At 42.9% G+C, this 19,858-nt stretch overlaps 2 protein-coding genes across 9 annotated transcripts in view; one reads left to right on the top strand and one right to left on the bottom strand.

Moving 5' to 3' along the window:
• Positions 1 to 2,184, top strand: part of LOC106605045 (clathrin coat assembly protein AP180) — a 67,372-nt gene extending 65,188 nt beyond the window's left edge. For all 7 annotated transcript variants that reach the window (XM_045718311.1, XM_045718313.1, XM_045718312.1 and 4 more), the window contains one exon: positions 14 to 2,184. The gene's annotated coding sequence lies outside the window, so the exon portion shown is untranslated. The remainder of the gene's footprint in view (positions 1 to 13) is intronic.
• LOC106605048 (inactive serine protease 35) overlaps positions 2,055 to 19,858 on the bottom strand; it is a 52,631-nt gene continuing 34,827 nt past the window's right edge. Inside the window, exons 1-2 of one of the 2 annotated variants that reach the window (XM_014200296.2) lie at positions 7,476 to 7,843; positions 2,055 to 4,598 (exon numbers count right to left, since the gene is read on the bottom strand). In XM_014200296.2, coding sequence (XP_014055771.1) covers positions 3,293 to 4,579 — 1,287 coding nt within the window. In that variant the 5' untranslated portion in view covers positions 4,580 to 4,598; positions 7,476 to 7,843 and the 3' untranslated portion in view covers positions 2,055 to 3,292. Of the gene's footprint in view, positions 4,599 to 7,475; positions 7,844 to 19,858 lie in introns of those variants that run through there. The other variant, XM_045718315.1, reaches the window with a different exon arrangement.

Raw genomic sequence — 19,858 nt, 5'->3', positions numbered from 1 at the left:
TATTGTCTTCCAGCTCTTGTTTTTCTGGAGCTGAGCCCTCTGGCCACCTGTCCTATTTTGGCGTTCTGTACATCCCGGGACACCAGAGACCCTCCTCAGCTACTCACCCATAGGAGACCCCTTTCCTCCACCCCATCCCAGCCCCCTGTGTAATGTTGTAGCACAAACTGTGAAAGTGAAACCTTAGTGAGGAAAAAAAACAAATGTGTGCTTAACTAGATGTAACCCTTTGTCTAAACAAAACCACACAAAACCTAAAAAAACAAAAAAGTCTATCAAAGCAAGCCAGAAACTCGAGCGGAAGCTGAAGCCGTATGTGCTGTATGTATTTAGATAATTTTTTCCAGTAGTGTTGGCGTGTTGAGTTGAATGATGGATGCGTGTTTGTTTGATGCCCTCAGCGCCACCTTCAGCCCTGCACTGGCCTTCTGATCACTCAAGAGAGGAGGGGGTTCCACCCTGCCTCACCCTGATTGGATAAGAGGGGTAAGCAAAGCAGCCCCGTCATTTTTTGGATGAAACGTGGAATGTGTCGTTCGCAGAAGTTCTTCTTCGTTGTTGTATATACATTACACTGGCAAATCTTTAAGGATTCTGTCTCTATTCTGTATGTCTGTGGAAGAGCATATTGATGTGAATCTGATATCAAATTGTAAGAAGTCATGTGACCATTATCTTATTTCCCGTCTTCTTTTGAACGTATTTAGAAACAAATATGATATGAATATATGATTAATATGAATAAGTAACATGTATGGGCTCCTGAATCCTAAATGACCATCCAATGATTTTTTTTTTTTAATGATGTTCAGCATATTTTTTTTTTTTTCAGCGCTTATTTTTCTATTTATTTTTTTAGATTTTGCGCATCATGTCCAGCTTTATTTGTATTTTCTCTCTCTGTTGACATTGTTTGTGAATCTGCTGTAAAACATTGTCGGATATTTTTATCAACAGATCGTATCTTACCGCTTATTTTCAGAGAAAATGTGTTTTCCTATTCCTATTCAAGATAAAGTTCAAAGAGTGCATATCAGGAGCCAGATGTTGCCAGTACCTCATATCTCAATACAGAGGAGAACAGTCTTTTGTTAAACCACTAAAACAAGTTGTGTACAGTTAGTCTACTTCCTGGTATCACCGGCACTCTCCTTATGGACCTATCACTGTCCTCCTCATCAGTGGTCTGTTTGATTTTCATAAATGCTTGTACTTTATTATTAGCATTATTACTATAACTAGACCACGGTTAGGTACTGGATATGTAGTGTTATTTTTGTATTTGAGAAGAAACAGAAACATCCTTATCTCCCTATTCCCCCACCCCAGATTTTGTTACATATTTCTGTTCCATTTCCTCCCCCCTTGTTAGTGAACCAGTAATATTGTACATGGTAGCATGGGCGGAGAGGAGAGCCTGTGTATACCCAGTCAGAAGAGGACACTGTTGAACAGTGTGGCTTCCATGTATATCTAGGTAGCTGTTTAGAACCAGTGAAACCAGTCCTGTGCTGTACACCCCCAGATATAACAGATACTTTGTGTCATTTACAAGTATGTTTCCACAATTGTTGTGGGAAAAAATATGGATTAGAAAAAAGGGAAAACGTTCTTTTTTTTCATTATTGAGTTACATTTTTTAAATATTTTATTATTATTATTATTATTTACTATGCCCCTCCCCAGTGCATGTAAGCCCTTTGAGATGCAATAAACTCAATGATGGAAAGAATCGCCCATTAATGATCGGCCATCTTTTTCTCATGTTGATATATCAGATCATGGACGCATTGCATTTTTAATCTGGTGCACTAAATGTCATGACATTGTAATGACATCAGTAGGCCTAACCTGGGTTGCGTTCATTAGGGCGCACAACTGAAAACATTTAAAAATGTTAATGACTGTTTCTTATTGGACAAGTCCAAGTAGTCCCTCCATGTTTCAGTCTGTTTTCTTCCATTTGGTGCCTAATGACCCTGGCTACAGGCATAGATGTGTCATAGATACATACAGTACATCACTTCTCCTCACGGTAAACACACATACACATACAAGTTGTAATCTTGGTTTAATTGTTGTTTTTTCAATCATGGTGAAATTTGATTAATTTGATGTATTTTGTCATCAATGGCAAACTCGTATAAATTGTGGCACATAATAAACAAGATTCATCAACGTGAACCCTTTAGAGTGCTGATTTTCATCACATAACACTATGGCATTTGTTGTCACCACTACCCTTCAAATTACATGAATCTAATGGGAAACTGAATATTGAAATAACGTTTTTAATCTGAAAGCTCTGTTACATCAAACCCACTGTGTAGCCTCATATTAAATACATAGTTACAGTAATAGGCTATCAAAAATATATTCCAATAGGTCTCCCCAAAGTGTACAATTTCATATTAATTAAATTAGCACCAAGTCTCTGGATAAGCACCATCATTTTTATGTGCATGGCAATGAAACCACAATTTAATGCACTGCTAGAGTAAAAAAAGAACGAACGGTAGGACTGAAAACAATCATGTTTCATCCAGGATCACTCTGAAACCTTTCACTAATTAGTCATAGAAACATAATCTTATAAGAAAAGGTCGTTTTACAAAAAGGGACATTACAGGAAACTCAAAGAGCTATATATACACTCTTTTAAACACCAGCACGTTGATTTAGAAAAAAGACAGTTATAACCTCTTAATATACTCAAATGTTAATTTCTCCGAAAAAATGTTGCTTTTTTTCTGGGTCGTTCACCAAAGCCAATGCAAACTTTCTTGTTCCTTTTGCTAGAAAAGGGAACACATTTGAAAATGTTAACGTCTCTGCGTTCATTAAGCCTGCCTGGAATATATGAAATAACAAGCATCGCTCCCCTGAAACAGCTGAATATACAAAATGTTATCAAAATTGGTCTAACCTAAAAATCTGTCAAAAATATTCCCGTTAGCATAAACACAGACCTAGTAGGACCTGTCAATATATAATCATGATATTTCTAGAATGTTTGCTTTTTAATAATTTTTAATAATTAAATAAATTAGACAAGGCAGAACAGCCATAGTTCTCTTTGATCTGTTGACGAGTTCCTGTAATCAACAACAGTGAGTCTGTATGGCCGCTTGTGTGCGATGAATGCTGTGATGAGGCAATCTGTGCCAGTTGCCAGTGGGAAGCACAGGAGGTAATAGAGAAGAAGACAGAGGAGAGGCAGTCGGGCGGGCCCCTGGTTTGTTGGTGATGGAGGGAGGAGGGTGGAGGGGTGTTGTGGCATGTTGTGTGTCCCTCAGGCGTCCCGGCACTCGCTGGAGTCCCCATGGACCCAGTAACAGATCTGGGCATACTTGAGGGGCGTAATCCTCACCGCCACATTGTAATCCTGCTGCGCCCCATTGCCGTTGACATCCACCCACTGATGTCCCGAGAACACCCCGATGATCTTCCTCTTCCATTTCTTCTTGCCGGGCTCTTTGAGGCGGATGTAGACCCCGGAGCCGCTGGAGCCGGGCTTGGCATCACAGTACTGATACAGCAGGTCTTTGGACTCCTCCGACACCGAGCAGAAGCGGTACACCAAGTTGCCGGGCCGGTCGTCGTCGAAGCCTGAGAAGTGGATTCTGCCGGCGGGCAGCTTCTTGACCGAAGGGATGACGCCCAGGTCCATGTGCTTGACCTTCTGGGCCTTCTTCAGCTCCAGCACGGCATAGTCGTAGTCAGCCGCCACACCGTCCGATGCCCCGCCTTTGAACCAGCCTTTAGGGACCTGGGTCTGCTTCACTCTGGTCCACCGGAAGGATGGCTTCTCGACCTCTGCGCTGCGACGACTGCGGCTCTTTCTGTCTTTCCCTTTCCTTCCTTTCCTCTCATTCTCTCCATCTTTCTCCTCTTTCTCTTTTTCTTCCTTGTCTCCTCCTTTCCTCCTCTTGCCTTTACCTCGTCCTCTCTTCCCCTTCCCTCCTTTCCCACGCCGGGATTTCTCCTTGAGGACGCCCACGCGTAGCTTCTGTGCTCCGCTCACGTAGTCCTGTCCGTCGTGGATGCAGTGGGCGGCCGTCAGGACGTGTTTGGGGGATAACAGGACACCAGAGCAGCCCGTGGAGATCTTGACGGAGGTGGAGAAGGGGTACTTAGTGGAGAACTGCTTGTCAGCGATGCTGAAGCGGGTGTCTGTGCCATAGACCTCCCGTCTGCGGCGTGACTTGGAGGAAGAGGAGGAGTTCCCAGCAGGCCAAGTGTTGACTTCGTTGAGGCCCTGCACAGACACAGAGGTCAGGGTGCGCGTTCCGTTCTCGTACACCGTCTCATAGGACAGGAACTCCTCCAGGTCAGCCAGAGAGGGGTCGGGGAGGTGACGCTGGCACTCAATCCCACAGGTCCCGTTCAGCTCTCCCTGAGGTTTGGCCGTGAAGCCGGGGCTGCTAAGGGCCACCGTCCTCCTGTTCCTCACCAGCGGCACCTTCCACTGCGGCCAGGTATACTCATCATCTCCTCCTGTGGCCTCATGGGCTTCCACAGCCACCACCACGGCCAGCGACGTCACTGAGAGCAGGAGACACAGGGGTATGGGGACCATTGCATAGATGGGCCTGGCTCTGGAGGGGAGAGGAGAGAAAGACACTATAAGGGATGGTGGAGAACGCTGAGGTGCAAATACAGTGTGCTGTCAATGCTTTGTCAACATGCATGAAGGGCTTTTTAAATGGCTTCATATGTCTCTATTGAATAGAATAGACAGAAAGAGACAAAAATGTGCTTGCTTCTCTACTCCCACAACATACACACACAAGCAGTATAGGCAACCAAATCTGTGGGTTAGTAAAAACGTTCTACTAAAACACCTTTTCATGTGGTTGTTACAGAAACCACTGTTGGCAATTTACAGTTTGAGGCATCCATCTGTTGTTGGTCAAATCTTTCAGCTGGGATGGGATGGAATTTCATTTGGAGGGTATTTTTATAAGCCTGACTCTGAATAGAAACATACTCAGACAAAGATAAATGAGGTCAAATCCCCCCTTTCCCCAAAATACATCCAGCACCAGCGTGCCACATCCACAGGAGGGCAATGTAACCCAGAAAATGAAAGTCTCACAGTTGCCAAATTCAGAGCACTGAGAAGAAGCAAAGCTGTCATAAAAGTGGGCCGTGTCTGTGGCTAACAAAAGACACAAGAGCACTCCTTGTTTACTAGCACAGTTTTTTTTCATGGACACAACCATCTTCAAAATGCTCATATCAACAAAAAGAAGGGGTCGCAGCATCTTCATATGGAAACGATTAAATATAACCAACAGAATAACCAACGGTCTCTCAAGAAATCATAGCATTTCATTGAGTTAACATAGGAGCTGTGTGGTTGAGAGCAGATTTATGGAGCCTGAGGCTGAGTGGAGGCTGTGGCCAGTGAGGAAGAGAGGACCATCCTGGGGGCTCTGACTGTACTGAGATGGTGGCTTGGAGCTTAGCCACATGGTTAGCCTTTAGCTGTCAGTAATGACCATATCTGGTTTCTCTCTGAGTCTATGCTGCTCTCTGCTTCATTCCGCCCACAGTTTGAAGACGTAGGCCGACATGACATCACACAAGATGAGAGTTAGACTGTGGCCAAACTGGGCTGATAGCTGTGGAGGAAATTTTAATTCAGGGCATTTTATTCATTCAACAGACCATCACTTCACTACTGAGCAGAGAAATAGCCCTTTGTCAGCAGTTGCCTAGACGTAGCTCAACCGCAATTCTATACAGAGAATAGAACAGGGGAAGTCATTTGAGCTACAGTGCATTTCATAAAGGGGCCTAAGCAGTAGTGCTGTAGTGAAGTAGTGCAGTAGTACAAATCCAACAACCATTTCAAACAATGGTGGGGTGGGATAGAGGTAAAGTGAGAAAAAACCCCGATGTGATTACAGTACATTCATCCAGCCTGTTTGAAGAGCCTAAATAGCCTTTGGCATACTGGCTAACATCTGACCTTCCAGCTGGCCTGTGAGGGAGGGGCGAGCGTTGGTGGCCAGGTGTCTTCCTTGCGTTCACATTCAATCAGATGCTAGGCAGTGTGAAAGTGAGAAGCCACCAGGCGTTGCACGGTGGACAGATGAAGAAGACAAATGGTAGGAAATAATCCCATCAAAAGATGTGCTGTTGCATCACCAACCATAGGTTACAGGGGACCAGGCCAGTTTGGCATTATCCAACCACACCTCTCACAGGGGGGTTATCCTTCTTCCACCTCATGTAGCAAACCATATGCCCTGCCTGTTTCAGACAAGTGGTATGTCTACTGTAAGGGCAAAGGTCACACATGACCTATCCCAGAATAGCATGTATAATGCCATGTTATGTAATCTTAATGCAGTTCTGTCAATGGTAGGTCTTGACACCTGAGTATTCTTATTTATTGGCCTCAGTTTTTGTCTACAAATCAAATCGCTCAACTGTGGATGGGATAGCCATGTACACAACGCCATACATCTTCAAACCAACCTTACCCTGAAATAAAACAAGGTAGAATATAAAACATGACATTAGAATGACTCAATGCATTAGAAATGTGATGTCAGGAATTTGACCCAGGTTTCTGGCCAACAAGACAAGTTTTCCCAGACCAAGAAATAGCACAAATTCAACAGAAAAGTGAAATTACTGAGGATAGAGTGGAAACTGATATGTTGCCAGTATAATTTTCTGTTAAAGAAGGCCTGCATTTAACTGAGTGATTTTCCATTACAGTATAATCTCTCAAACGCCATTCAATACACCATTTTCCACTCCAGCGCGTGGTCGAAAAGATGGTGCTAGAACGCAATCTCTCTCGCGCGCTCCTTCATTTTTTTGTTCATAATTCTGATTTTTATTGGAAAACATCCGCTAAAATCAAAGTGGAAAATGTCGATACAATAAAAATCACTGCAAATATGTTTTTGCTAATAACTTTAGACTCACACAACCTATCTTGCAAAGGGAAAATGAGATCAACTATTGGTTATCAATAAAGCCATGAGTTGGCGATTAATATAAAAATCCATAATTACCTGGCAAAATAGGTTTCTAATCTCAAGGTTAAATAAATGATGTGCATTATAAATAATTGTTTTATGTTACTATATATAAATATTTTATTTTGAAGTACCTCTATGGGAAAATATATTATTAAGAAGATTGTAGCCTAAAAACGAAACAAGAATAAAAAAACAATTAGTTAATGAATTAACCTAACACATTTTCATGTAAAAAAACGAACTGTCACGTATTCCATATTGTTGTGTCAATGACTAATTAGCCTTGTAATGAATAGAATAAAATGAAAATTCACATCAATATATAATTTTGCAATATCACCATTACCAAACCAGACCACCAGAAATAAAGAAAATAGATCAAAAACCGTATTATGAAAAGAATGAAGTGAGAGCCCCATTGTCCAAGTGGCTCCATCAACAAAATAAACAAAAGGCTCTGGAACTCCATACCTGCTTTCATTCGATTGATTGATATGACAATTCCGCAAATCAGTTTTTTATTTCCAGAAAGAAACTGCTATTGCATCTAAGACGTCTTCTTAATCAGCGGACGACAGTCCCCTTCTCCTCATCGCATTTGCACCAAAGAGGCTGAGAGAAAGTCGCAGCAGCCAGAGCCCTCCGTGCGGGCTGCGCTTGATGCTGAGAGAGGGAGGAGGGAAAAAAGGTCTGAAAAATATTTTTTCACTTGCGACAAAGCTGTTTACATAGGCCTACATGGGAGTGACCAGCCGGTCCAGCTAAAAAGGCTGGATTGATTGAATGAGTGAGTATTAGTCCGTCTATGCAACCCAACAGTCCTATGTGGTCGTCAATGGGATGGTGCGCTCATGAGATGCTGTTGCGCCCTATGAAATAGGGAAATATTACATTTCAGTGTCATTTTGTGCGCTTTATTCAATGGAGCTTTCATTCGACCGGGGACTGGAATTAGTTCCAGGGAGCCCACAATGGCCCTCGCAGACTGTTTTCATTGTCGCCCGTCTGAACTTCCACATCTGCTGCACTTGTCTCTGTGCTCGATGAAGTGGTAAACACACTGGCAGGGGGTCTTTGCGCTGTATGCACCCATGCGGTGACAGAGAGCACTATTCATGAAAACATGCCTAGAATAGTGAAGCTAACTGTCCAACGGGATGTAGAGTAAATTAATGGATGCTCATTTCCAGTTTTATAGGGAGGATGTGCTTCACTTGGATCTGCGTCTGTCCACACATGCATCATGTGTAAAGATATACCCACACTAATCAGAGGAGGCTGGTTGGAGGAGCTATATGAATATAGGCTCATTGTAAAGACTGGAATGGAATAAATGGAAAGGTATCAATCACATCAAACATATGGAAACCACATGTTTGACTCCATTCCATTAATTCCATTCCAGTCATTACAATGAGCCGTCCTCCTCTAGCTCCTCCCACCAGCCTCCTCTGCCACACTTGACTATCCATGTACTGTAAAAAAGCCAATTTAACCAATTGCTTAATCAGCGTTATTCTGTGAGTTGGGTGGACTTCAGAAGGACAAGAAATTGAGCTAGTGTGAACATTTGTTCACTCAACAAACTTTGCTCACAGTAATCTGAATGTATAAAAACTTGTTGAGTGGAATTACAAATGAATGTTTGGAAGAGAACACTGTAGGGGAGAGTGGGGTAAGCTGAGCCAAAGTGTTAGTTCAGCCACCCCTTGTATCCAGGAAACAATACACAAAATGAATCGTATGACCAAATATTTAGGAAGAGGTCATCATTTTATGGAGTCTGTGAAGGAAGAAAACACATGGAATAAGTGGCAAGCGAGTTAGCTCCAAAAAACAGATTTTCTTAAAGTCACAAACCTTCGGCCACAACTGCCTCGTGAAATACAAACCCGACGCTATGTTTTAACGTTTAGAAACGTCAATAATCATCGCTTGTGATACGGCTTTCGAAACGTATGTCCCTTATCTTTGCAGTGCCTAGCTTCACTCCTACTCCCCAGGTGCTCTCATTTGTTGACTTCTGTAACCGTAAAAGCCTTGGTTTCATGCATGTTAACATTAGAAGCCTACTCCCTAAGTTTGCTTTATTCACTGCTTTAGCACATTCTGTCAACCCGGATGTCTTAGCCGTGTCTGAATCCTGGCTTAGGAAAACCACCAAAAACCCTGCAATTTCCATCCCTAACTGTAACATTTTCCACCAAGATAGAACTGCCAAAGGGGGCGGTGTTGCAATCTACTGCAGAGATAGTCTGCAGAGTTCTGTCTTACTATCCAGGTCTATACCAAAACAATTTGAGCTTCTACTTCTAAAAATGCACCTTTCCAGAAACAAGTCTCTCACCGTTGCCGCTTGCTATAGACCACCCTCTGCCCCCAGGTGTGCCCTGGACACCATTTGTGAATTGATTGCCCCCCATCTATCTTCTGAGCTCGTGCTGCTAGGTGATCTAAACTGGGACATGCTTAACACCCCGGCCATCCTACAATCTAAGCTTGATGCCCTCAATCTCACATAAATGATCAATGAACCTAGCAGGTACAACCCCAAATCCATAAACATGGGCACCCTCATAGATATCATCCTAACTAACTCGCCCTCCAAATACACCTCTGCTGTTTTCAACCAAGATCTCAGCGATCACTGCCTCATTGCCTACATCCATAATGGGTCTGCGGTCAAACGACCACCCCTCATCACTGTCAAACGCTCCATAAAACACTTCAGCGAACAGGCCTTTCTAATCGAACTGGCCGGGGTATTCTGGCATGACATTGACCTCATCCCATCAGTAGAGGATGCTTGGTTATTCTTTAAAAGTGCCTTCCTCACCATCTTAAATAAGCATGCTCCATTCAAAAAATGTAGAACCAGGAAGAAATATAGCCCTTGGTTCACTCGAGACCTGTCTGCCCTTGACCAGCACAAAAACATCCTGTGGCGTTCTGCATTAGCATCGAATAGCCCCCGTGATATGCAACTTTTAAGGGAAGTTAGGAACCAATATACACTGGCAGTTAGGAAAGCTAAGGCTAGCTTTTTCAAACAGAAATTTGCATCCTGTAGTACAAAGTCAAAAAAGTTCTGGGTCACTGTAAAGTCCATGGAGAATAAGAGCACCTCCTCCCAGCTGCCCACAAACACTGTCACTACCGATAAATCCAAAATAATTGAGAATTTCAATAAGCATTTTTGTACGGCTGGCAATGCTTTCCACCTGGCTACTCCTACCCCGGTCAACAGCCCTGCACTCCCCACAGCAACTCGCCCAAACCTCCCCCACTTCTCCTTCACCCAAATCCAGATAGCTGATGTTCTGAAAGAGCTGCAAAATCTGGACCCCTACAAATCAGCCGGGCTATACAATCTGTACCCTCTCTTTCTAAAATTATCTGCTGAAATTGTTGCAACCCCAATTACTAGCCTGTTCAACCTCTCTTTCATATCGTCTGAGATCCCCATAGATTGGAAAGCTGCCGCGGTCATCCCCCTCTTCAAAGGGGAGACACTCTAGACCCAAACTGCTACAGACCTATATCTATTCTACCCTGCCTTTCTAAGGTCTTTGAAAGCCAAGTTAACAAACAGATTACCGACCACTTCAAATCTCACCATACCTTCTCCGCTATGCAATCTGGTTTCAGAGCTGGTAATGGGTGCACCTCAGCCACGCTCAAGGTCCTAAACGATATCATAACCGCCATCGATAAGAGACATTACTGTGCTAAGGCTTTTGACTCTGTCAATCACAACATTTTTACTGGCAGACTCAACAGCCTTGGTTTCTCAAATGATTGCCTCGCTTGGTTCACCAACTACTTCTCCGATAGAGTTCAGTATGTCAAATCGGAGGGCCTGTTGTCCGGACCTCTGGCAGTCTCTATGGGGGTGCCACAGGGTTCAATTCTCGGGCCGACTCTCTTCTCTGTATACATCAGTGATGTCGCTCTCACTGTTGGTGATTCTTTGATCCACCTCTATGCAGACGACACCATTCTGTATACCTCTGGCCCTTCTTTTGGACACTGTGTTAACTAACCTCCAGATGAGCTTCAATGCCATACTCTCCTTCCGTGGCCTCCAACTGCTCTTAAATGCAAGTGCACCTGCCCGTTCATCCAGTATCACTACTCTGGACGGTTCTGACTTAAGTAATTGTAGTTGTCCACATATTCTAGATGTCTGGTTAGACTGTAAACTCTCCTTCCAGACTCACATTAGACATCTCCAATCCAAAATTAAATCTAGAATCGGCTTCCTATTTCGCAACAAAGCATCCTTCACTCATGCTGCCAAACATACCCTCGTAAAACTGACTATCCTACTGATCCTCGACTTCGGCAATGTCATATACAAAATAGCCTCCAACACTCTACTCAACAAATTGGATGCAGTCTATCACAGTGCCATCCGTTTTGTCACCAAAGCCCCATACACTACCCACCACTGCGGCCTGTATGCTCTCGTTGGCTGGCCCTCGCTTCATACACGTACCCAAACTCACTGGCTCCAGGTTATCTACAAGTCTCTGCTAGGTAAAGCCCCACCTTATCTCAGCTCACTGGTCACCATAGCAGCACCCACCCGTAGCACGCGCTCAAGCAGGTATATCTCACTGGGGACCCCCAAAGCCAATTCTTCCTTTGGCCGCCTCTCCTTCCTGTTCTCTGCTGCCAATGACTGGAACGAACTGCAAAAATCTCTGAAGCTGGAGACTCTTACCTCCCTCACTAGCTTTAAGCACCAGCTGTCAGAGCAGCTCACAGATCACTGCACCTGTAGATAGCTCATCTGTAAATAGCCCATTCAATCTACCTCATCCCCATACTGTATTTATTTATTTATCTTGCTCCTTTGCACCCCAGTATCTCTACTTGCACATTCATCTTCTGCACACCCTATGTGTCGAACTGCTTTGCTCTATCTTGGCCAGGTCGCAGTTGCAAATGAGAACTTGTTCTCAACTAGCCTACCTGGTTAAATAAAGGTGAAAAAAATAAATACATCTTTCATCAGCGAGAAAGAATAAAAAAGATACATTTACTGTAGCAGTTTTGCATAGATCCACAAGGCTATGGGTGTCTCCATCTGACGAAACTACACTTCCGCTACACTTCCTGAGTTATGCTTACACACAGGTGTTCAGAGCATGTTAGATAGTTAATTAGCACGAGAGAGGTGGTTGCCTCTTGTCTTCTGTCGGTTTTCCGTAAACAAGTGATGTAACAGAGATATTGCCCTGTGGTAACACTAACCCTAACCCTATCAAGTTGTTTTGTGAAAATTACTTCACGCTGATATACAAGATAAGGTTCTTATGCTTCCAAAACCGTACTGCAAGCGATGCATGTTAATGTTCAGACCGAGCGACAAGATCCTAACAATTCTCCCCCTACAGAAAACTCCTTCGTCCAATTACTCTTATGTATACTGTAATGGAACTAAGAGTCATGATCAAGGGCTAGATGTTATCTGGAGGCATGGCTACTGAGCATGCGAGAGCAAGCTGGATAGAGCTGGAAAGTTACAGAAACTATGCAATGGCAGCCTACTAATAACAGTAGAATATAATGCTACATAAGTCACTGCTGTAGAATCTGATAGACTACGATTGGTTTGTTGTTTAATCTGTATTACATCAAGGACTGCATGCTATGTCCAGAGGTAGCAGAGGAAGTTCAGATACTGTTCAGGGAATGCTCCTAACCACTGCCAAGATGTGGTGGCTTTTCAGCAGCCATGGCATCACCCAGGTGGGTGATATAATCTTGGCAATAGAGGACCAGTACCTGAGGAGTGGCTCCAATGAAGTGACTTACCATTCAGAGAAGCAGGTGTGGTGCATTGTTGAAGAGCTCGGGGCCTGTTATTTTAGACTGTCTTTGTTTATCCTTGGCTGTCCCATCGATGCCCCCTCCACTGAACCTCCACTGAATCTCTACTACCTTTCCAGCCCAAACTGTCTCAACTTCATCCTAAACCGACTGAGACATTCAATCTCCATCATTTAAAATGGGCTCCCTTAGTGGCGCCGTGGTCTCAGTGCAAGAGGTGTCACATCCAGCCGTGATTGGGAATCCCATAGGGCGGTGCACAATTGGCCCAGCGTTGTCCGGGTTTGGCCGGGTTAGGCTGCCCTTCTAAGTAAGAATTTGTTCTTAACTGACTTGCCTAGTTAAATAAAAAATGGTTGTTCGTTGTTTTACATTTTATGCACTTTGAGATTCTTTGAAAAGCACAATACAAGTTAATAAATTGAGTAATTATTATTATTATATCTGTAATCCAAGTATGCCTAGTAGGTTAAGTCTACTACAGTAGTCTAGGCCTACTATGTTATGTTTGCACATTTGTTTAAGCCATTTATTTACAGAGGACCACAATGGAAATACGTTTTCAAACTTTCTTGTGTCATCCTCAATAATTTTAAATGTATTATCCACGTGTGGTTGTATTTTGTTTAAAATGATCAAATAAACCTATCTAAACTCAGCAAAAATAGAAACATCCACTCACTGTCAACTTCGTTTATTTTCAGCAAACTTAACATGTGTAAATATTTGTATGAACATAACAAGATTCAACAACTGAGAAACTGAACAAGTTCCACAGACATGTGACTAACAGAAATGGAATAATGTGTCCCTGAACAAAGGAGGGGTCAAAATCAAAAGTAACAGTCAGTATCTGGTGTGGCCACCAGCTGCATTAACCTCTATGGGCTAGGTGGGACGCTAGCGTGCCACCCGTGGTGCACTCCATCAACAGCAGGTGCATTTCAAGAGCGGCAAATTTGAATCCAAATAAATGTCAAAATTCAAATTTTTCAAAAATACAACTATTTTACACCATTTGAAAGATAAACATCTCCTTAATCTAACCACGTTTTACGATTTCAAAAAGGTTTTACGGCGAAAGCATAAATTTAGAGTATGTTAGGACAGTACATTTACAAGAGTTGTGTGTAATGTTTTGTCAAGTCAAAGACAGGGTCACCAAAACCATAAAACCAGCTAAAATGATGCACTAACCTTTTACAATCTCCATCAGATGACACTCCTAGGACATTATGTTAGACAATGCATGCATTTTTAGTTCTATCAAGTTCATATTTATATCCAAAAACAGCGTTTTACTATGGCATTGATGTTGAGGAAATCGTTTCCCTCCAATAACCGGCAGTCAAGTCAGCGTCACAAATTAAATAATTAAAATTAGAAAACATTGGTAAAATATTATATTGTCATTTAAAGAATTATAGATTTACATCTCTTGAACGCAATCAACTTGCCAGATTTAAAAATAACCTTACTGGGAAATCACACTTTGCAATAATCTGAGCACTGCGCCCAGAAAAATACGCGTTGCGATACAGACTAGACGTCATGTTGGGGAGATCTAAAATCGAAAATACTATGTAAATAATCCATTACCTTTGATTCTCTTCATCAGATGTCACTTCCAGGTATCACAGGTCCATAACGAATGTAGTTTTGTTCAAAAAAGCTCATCATTTATGTCCAAAAATCTCCGTCTTGTTAGCACATGATCTAAGCCAGCCGGACTTCTCGTCATGAACGAGGGGAAAAAATATATTTCCGTTCGTTCAAACATGTCAAACGTTGTATAGCATAAATCATTAGGGCCTTTTTTTAACCAGAACATGAATAATATTCAAGGTGGACGAATGCATACTCTTTTATAACGTATTGGAACGAGGGTACCCAACATGAACTCGCGCGCCAGGTGTCTAATGGGACATCATCGTTCCATGGCTCTTGTTCGGTCAGATCTCCCTCCAGAAGACTCAAAACACTTTGTAAAGGCTGGTGACATCTAGTGGAAGCAATAGGAAGTGCCAAAATATTCCTCAGCCCCTGTGTTTTTCAATGGGATAGGTTTAAAGTCAATACAACACATCAGGTATCCACTTCCTGTCAGAAAATGTCTCAGGGTTTTGCCTGCCAAATGAGTTCTGTTATACTCACAGACACCATTCAAACAGTTTTAGAAACTTTAGGGTGTTTTCTATCCATATATAATAAGTATATGCATATTCTAGTTACTGGGTAGGATTAGTAACCAGATTAAATCGGGTACATTTTTTTTATCCAGACGTGCAAATGCTGCCCCCTAGCCCTAACAGGTTAAGTACTGCAGTGCATCTCCTCCTCAATTACTGCACCAGATTTGCCAGTTCTTGCTGTGAGATGTTACCCCACTCTTCCACCAAGGCACCTGCAAGTTCCCGGACATTTCTGGGAGAATGGCCCGAGCCATCAGCCTTCGATCCAACAGGTCCCAGATGTGCTCAATGGGATTGAGATCCGGGCTCTTCGCCGGCCATGGCACTACACTGACATTCCTGTCTTGCAGGAAATCACGCACAGAACGAGCAGTATGGCTGGTGACATTGTCATGCTGGAGGGTCATGTCAGGGTGAGCCTGCAGGAAGGGTACCACATGAGGGAGGAGGATGTCTTCCCTGTAACGCACAGCGTTGAGATTGACTGCAATGATTACAAGCTCAATCCGATGATGCTGTAACACACCACCCCAGACCATGACGGACCCTCCACCTCCAAATCAGTCCCGCTCCAGAGTACAAGCCTCAGTGTAACGCTCCTTCCTTCGACGATAAACACAAATCTGACCATCACCCCTGGTGAGACAAAACCACGACTCATCAGTGAAGAGCACTTTTTGCCAGTCCTGTCTGGTCCAGCGACGGTGGGTTTGTGCCCATAGGCGACGTTGTTGCTGGCCTACAAGCCCTCAGTACACCCTCTCTCAGCCTATTGCGGACATTTTGAGCACTGATGGAGGGATTGTGCGTTCCTGGTGTAACTCGGGCAGTTGTTGTTGCCATCCTGTACCTGTTCCGCAGGTGTGATGTTCGGATGTACCGATCCTGTGCAGGTATGGTTACACGTGGTCTGCCACTGCGTTGACGATCAGCTGTCTGTCCTGTCTCCCTGTAGCGCTGTCTTAGGCGTCTCACAGTACGGACATTGCAATTTATTGCCCTGGCCTCATTTGCAGTCCTCATGCTTCCTTGCAGCATGCCCAAGGCTCGTTCATGCAGATGAGTAGGGACCCTGGCATCTTTGATAACTGTGACCTTAATTGCCTACCGTCTGTAAGCTGTTAGTATCTTAACGAACGTTCCACAGGTGCATGTTCATTAATTGTTTATGGTTCACTGAACAAGCATGGGAAACAGTGTTTAAACCCTTTACAATGAAGATCTGTGAAGTTATATGGATTTTTACGAATTATCTTTGAAAGACAGGGACCTGAGAAAGGGACGTTTCTTTTTTTTTGCTGAGTTTATAAGCCATCACAATGTGACTTGCAAGCTTGATGTGGCCAGTAAGGCAGGAGTTTCAGACCACTTCATTAGGGTGTAACTGGTCCCTCAAAGAAAGGCCTTGTGATATATGTAATGTATTGTCATAAAGAGTTAAATTTTACACTGGGAAATATGCAAATAAGGTAGAATACATTCTCAAGTTGAATTGTATGTTCACTCAAGCAAATTCAAAGTGAACATACAATTCAACTTGAGAATGTTGATGGTTCAGCTACAGTTGAAGTCGGAAGTTTACATACACTAAGGTTGGAGTCATTAAAACTTGTTTTTCAACCACTCCACAAATTTCTTGTTAACAAACTATAGTTTTGGCAAGTCAGTTAGGACATCTACTTTGTGCATGATACAAGTCATTTTTACAACAATTGTTTACAGACAGATTATTTCACTTATAATTCACTATATCACAATTCCAGTGGGTCAGAAGTTTACATACATTAAGTTGACTGTGCCTTTAAAAACAGCTTGGAAAATTCCAGAAAATGATGTCCTGGCTTTAGAAGCTTCTGATAGGCTAATTGACATCATTTGAGTCAATTGGAGGTGTACCTGTGGATGTATTTCAAGGCCTACCTTCAAACTCAGTGCCTCTGCTTGACATCATGGGAAAATCAAAAGAAATCAGCCAAGACCTCAGAATAAAAATTGTAGACCTTCACAAGTCTGGTTCATCCTTGAGAGCAATTTCCAAACGCCTGAAGGTACCACGTTCATCTGTACAAACAATAGCAAGCAAGTATAAACACCATGGGACCACGCAGCCATCATACCGCTCAGGAAGGAGACACGTTCTGTCTCCTAGAGAAAAACTTACTTTAGTGCGAAAAGTGCAAACCAATCCCAGAACAACAGCAAAGGACCTTGTGAAGATGCTGGAGGAAACAGGTACAAAAGTATCTATATCCACAGTAAAACGAGTCCTATAATGACATAACCTGAAAGGCCGCTGAGCAAGGAAGAAGCCAGAGCTCCAAAACTGCCATAAAAAAGACAGACTACGGTTTGCAACTGCACATGGGGACAAAGATTGTAGTTTTTGGAGAAATGTCCTCTGGTCTGATGAAATAAAAATAGAAATGTTTGCCCATAATGTCCATCGTTATGTTTGGAGGAAAAAGGGTGAGGATTGCAAGCTGAAGAACACCATCCCAACCATAAAGCACGAGGGTGGCAGCATCATGTTGTGGGGGTGCTTTGCTGCAGGAGGGACTGGTGCACTTCATAAAATAGATGGCATCACGAGGACAGAAAATTATGTGGATATATTGAAGCAACATCTCAAGACATCAGTCAGGAAGTTAAAGCTTGGTCACAAATGGGTCTTCCAAATGGACAATGACCCCAAGCATACTTCCAAAGTTGTGGCAAAATGGCTTAAGGACAACAAAGTCAAGGTATTGGAATGTTCATCACAAAGCCCTGACCTCAATCCTATAGAAAATTTGTGGACAGAACTGAAAAAGCGTGTGCGAGCAAGGAGGCCTACAAACCTTAATCAGTTACACCAGTTCTGTCAGGAGGAACTTATTGTGGGAAGATTGTGGAAGGCTACCCCAAACGTTTCACCCAAGTTAAACAATTTAAAGGCAATGCTACCAAATACTATTTGAGTGTATGTAAACTTCTGACCCACTGGGAATCAGTGTTGCCAACTAATTTTCAGGGGAAGTTGCTAGGGTCAGGTCGATTTGTTGCTAAAAGTAGCTAAATTACATTGTGATGTCATTGCGTGATGACGTCATTACGTAAAACTGCGTCATTACGTAGAATACACAATAACGCTACTCAAATTGACTGGCTTTCTCGGCGAGAAATATGATTTGTCATTTGTTTAGATTTGTTTGTTTATCATCACATATTTTTATTTGTAAAAGTAATATAAACACAACACATTTTATATGATCAGATATTTTTATTTTTAAACACAACACATTCAATTATTGAACATTTACACATTGCACATTATTGAACAATTACATTTTACTTATTTTCTTTTTAACTAGTAAAACTACACATTCTGAACAATTATAGTTTGAAGCAATGTATTGGTAGTTAGTTAACATGGTACCTAACTGATCAACAATTATAGGTACAAGCTAATAACAAGGTATATATGCTATCTTATTGAACAAGCAACTTAACTCAAATAATGATGTGTATGCTAGGCATCTCTCTCCAGCTCTCTCCAGGTTGTTGTGCTGCTGGGCTGGCTAGCTGCTCAATGGTTTCCTCCAGATATGGCCACTGTTCTTGTTGACACTGCAGTGCACACTGTCACCATCAGCTGTGTGTCTCCGCCAGTTCCAGAAAGTCCACTCCTTGCATACGTACTGTAAATATGATGAATCATAGATTGGCAAGGAAATCCTCTTCATCTTCACTGTCCAACTGCATTGTCACGGAGCTGGAACAAGCAGAAGAGGATGGAGCGGCCTTAAAGCTGTATGCTGCTGTGGTGCCAAACTGCTGCAGAACTTCACTTGGTAGTTTATGGTGGTAACAGGTATCACCAGCAAGCTTCAGTCCATTCCGCACCAGGAGTATGGAGTTGAGAGTGTGCAGTGACATTCTATTTCTTAACTTTGACTTGACCACACTCATTTGGCTGAACAGCCGTTCAACCTTCGCATTTGAGTGTGGCAAGGAGAGGGCAGCGAGTGCAGCTTTGCACAGTTCTTCAAATGAAAGAGAAGAGTCCATGTAGTCATTCACTTCACTCCAAAACTCAACTGTATTTTCAGTTGAGTCCCACCTAAACAGATGGATGTTACTCCATTGGGAAACAATTTTATCAATTGTTTGGGGCTTATACCCCAGTAGCTCAGCTACTTTAATAATTTCAGTTGTGCCTTTATTGTGCTTTAGCGTTTCCTTAACACTGAACAAGGCCATGTTTCGCAAGGCTTCTAGGTTGTCTGGGAGCCTTGCTTGCAGCTCCTTGCTTAAAGCAACAATGTAGTTGATGCACTGTCTCCGAATGACCTTTTCGTCCTCTGGCGCAAGACTGAGTTGGTACACCCTGCTCTCGAAAAGGTACCCAATGTATGGTGATGGACTGAGATGTCAATCAATGGCATCCTTCAGGACATACATTTTTGCCATAGGGTTGACTACTCTGCTGCAAATTGATGTTAAGAGGTGTACCAGATTGTCCAAAAGCTTGACAGGATCTGTTTGCTCTCCCTCAAATGATTTCACTGCAACTTGTACGTCAGACAGGGTTGATTTCAAGAATGTCAGGTAGACATAGTTGGTCTTGTCCATGTACATAGCGTGGAGCACACCCGCCATGTATCAATGCTCACTGGCCTTTGTCAACTCAAAGTGGAGCTTCAGTTCTTCCCACTGGCTCAATATACGAGTTACCGCAGGCTCAATCGATAGCTGCAGGAGTTTCCGGCCACAATTAATGGTGGCATACACTGCTTTGTACGCCTCACGCCGTTTTGGGGAAATCGAAAACCAGTTGTAGGTTTC

This window comes from Salmo salar, chromosome ssa05, assembly GCF_905237065.1.
Source record: "Salmo salar chromosome ssa05, Ssal_v3.1, whole genome shotgun sequence".
Taxonomy (NCBI): Eukaryota; Metazoa; Chordata; class Actinopteri; order Salmoniformes; family Salmonidae; genus Salmo; species Salmo salar.
The sequence above is the reverse complement of the archived record's forward strand: the minus strand, read 5'-3'. Positions and strand labels throughout refer to the sequence as shown.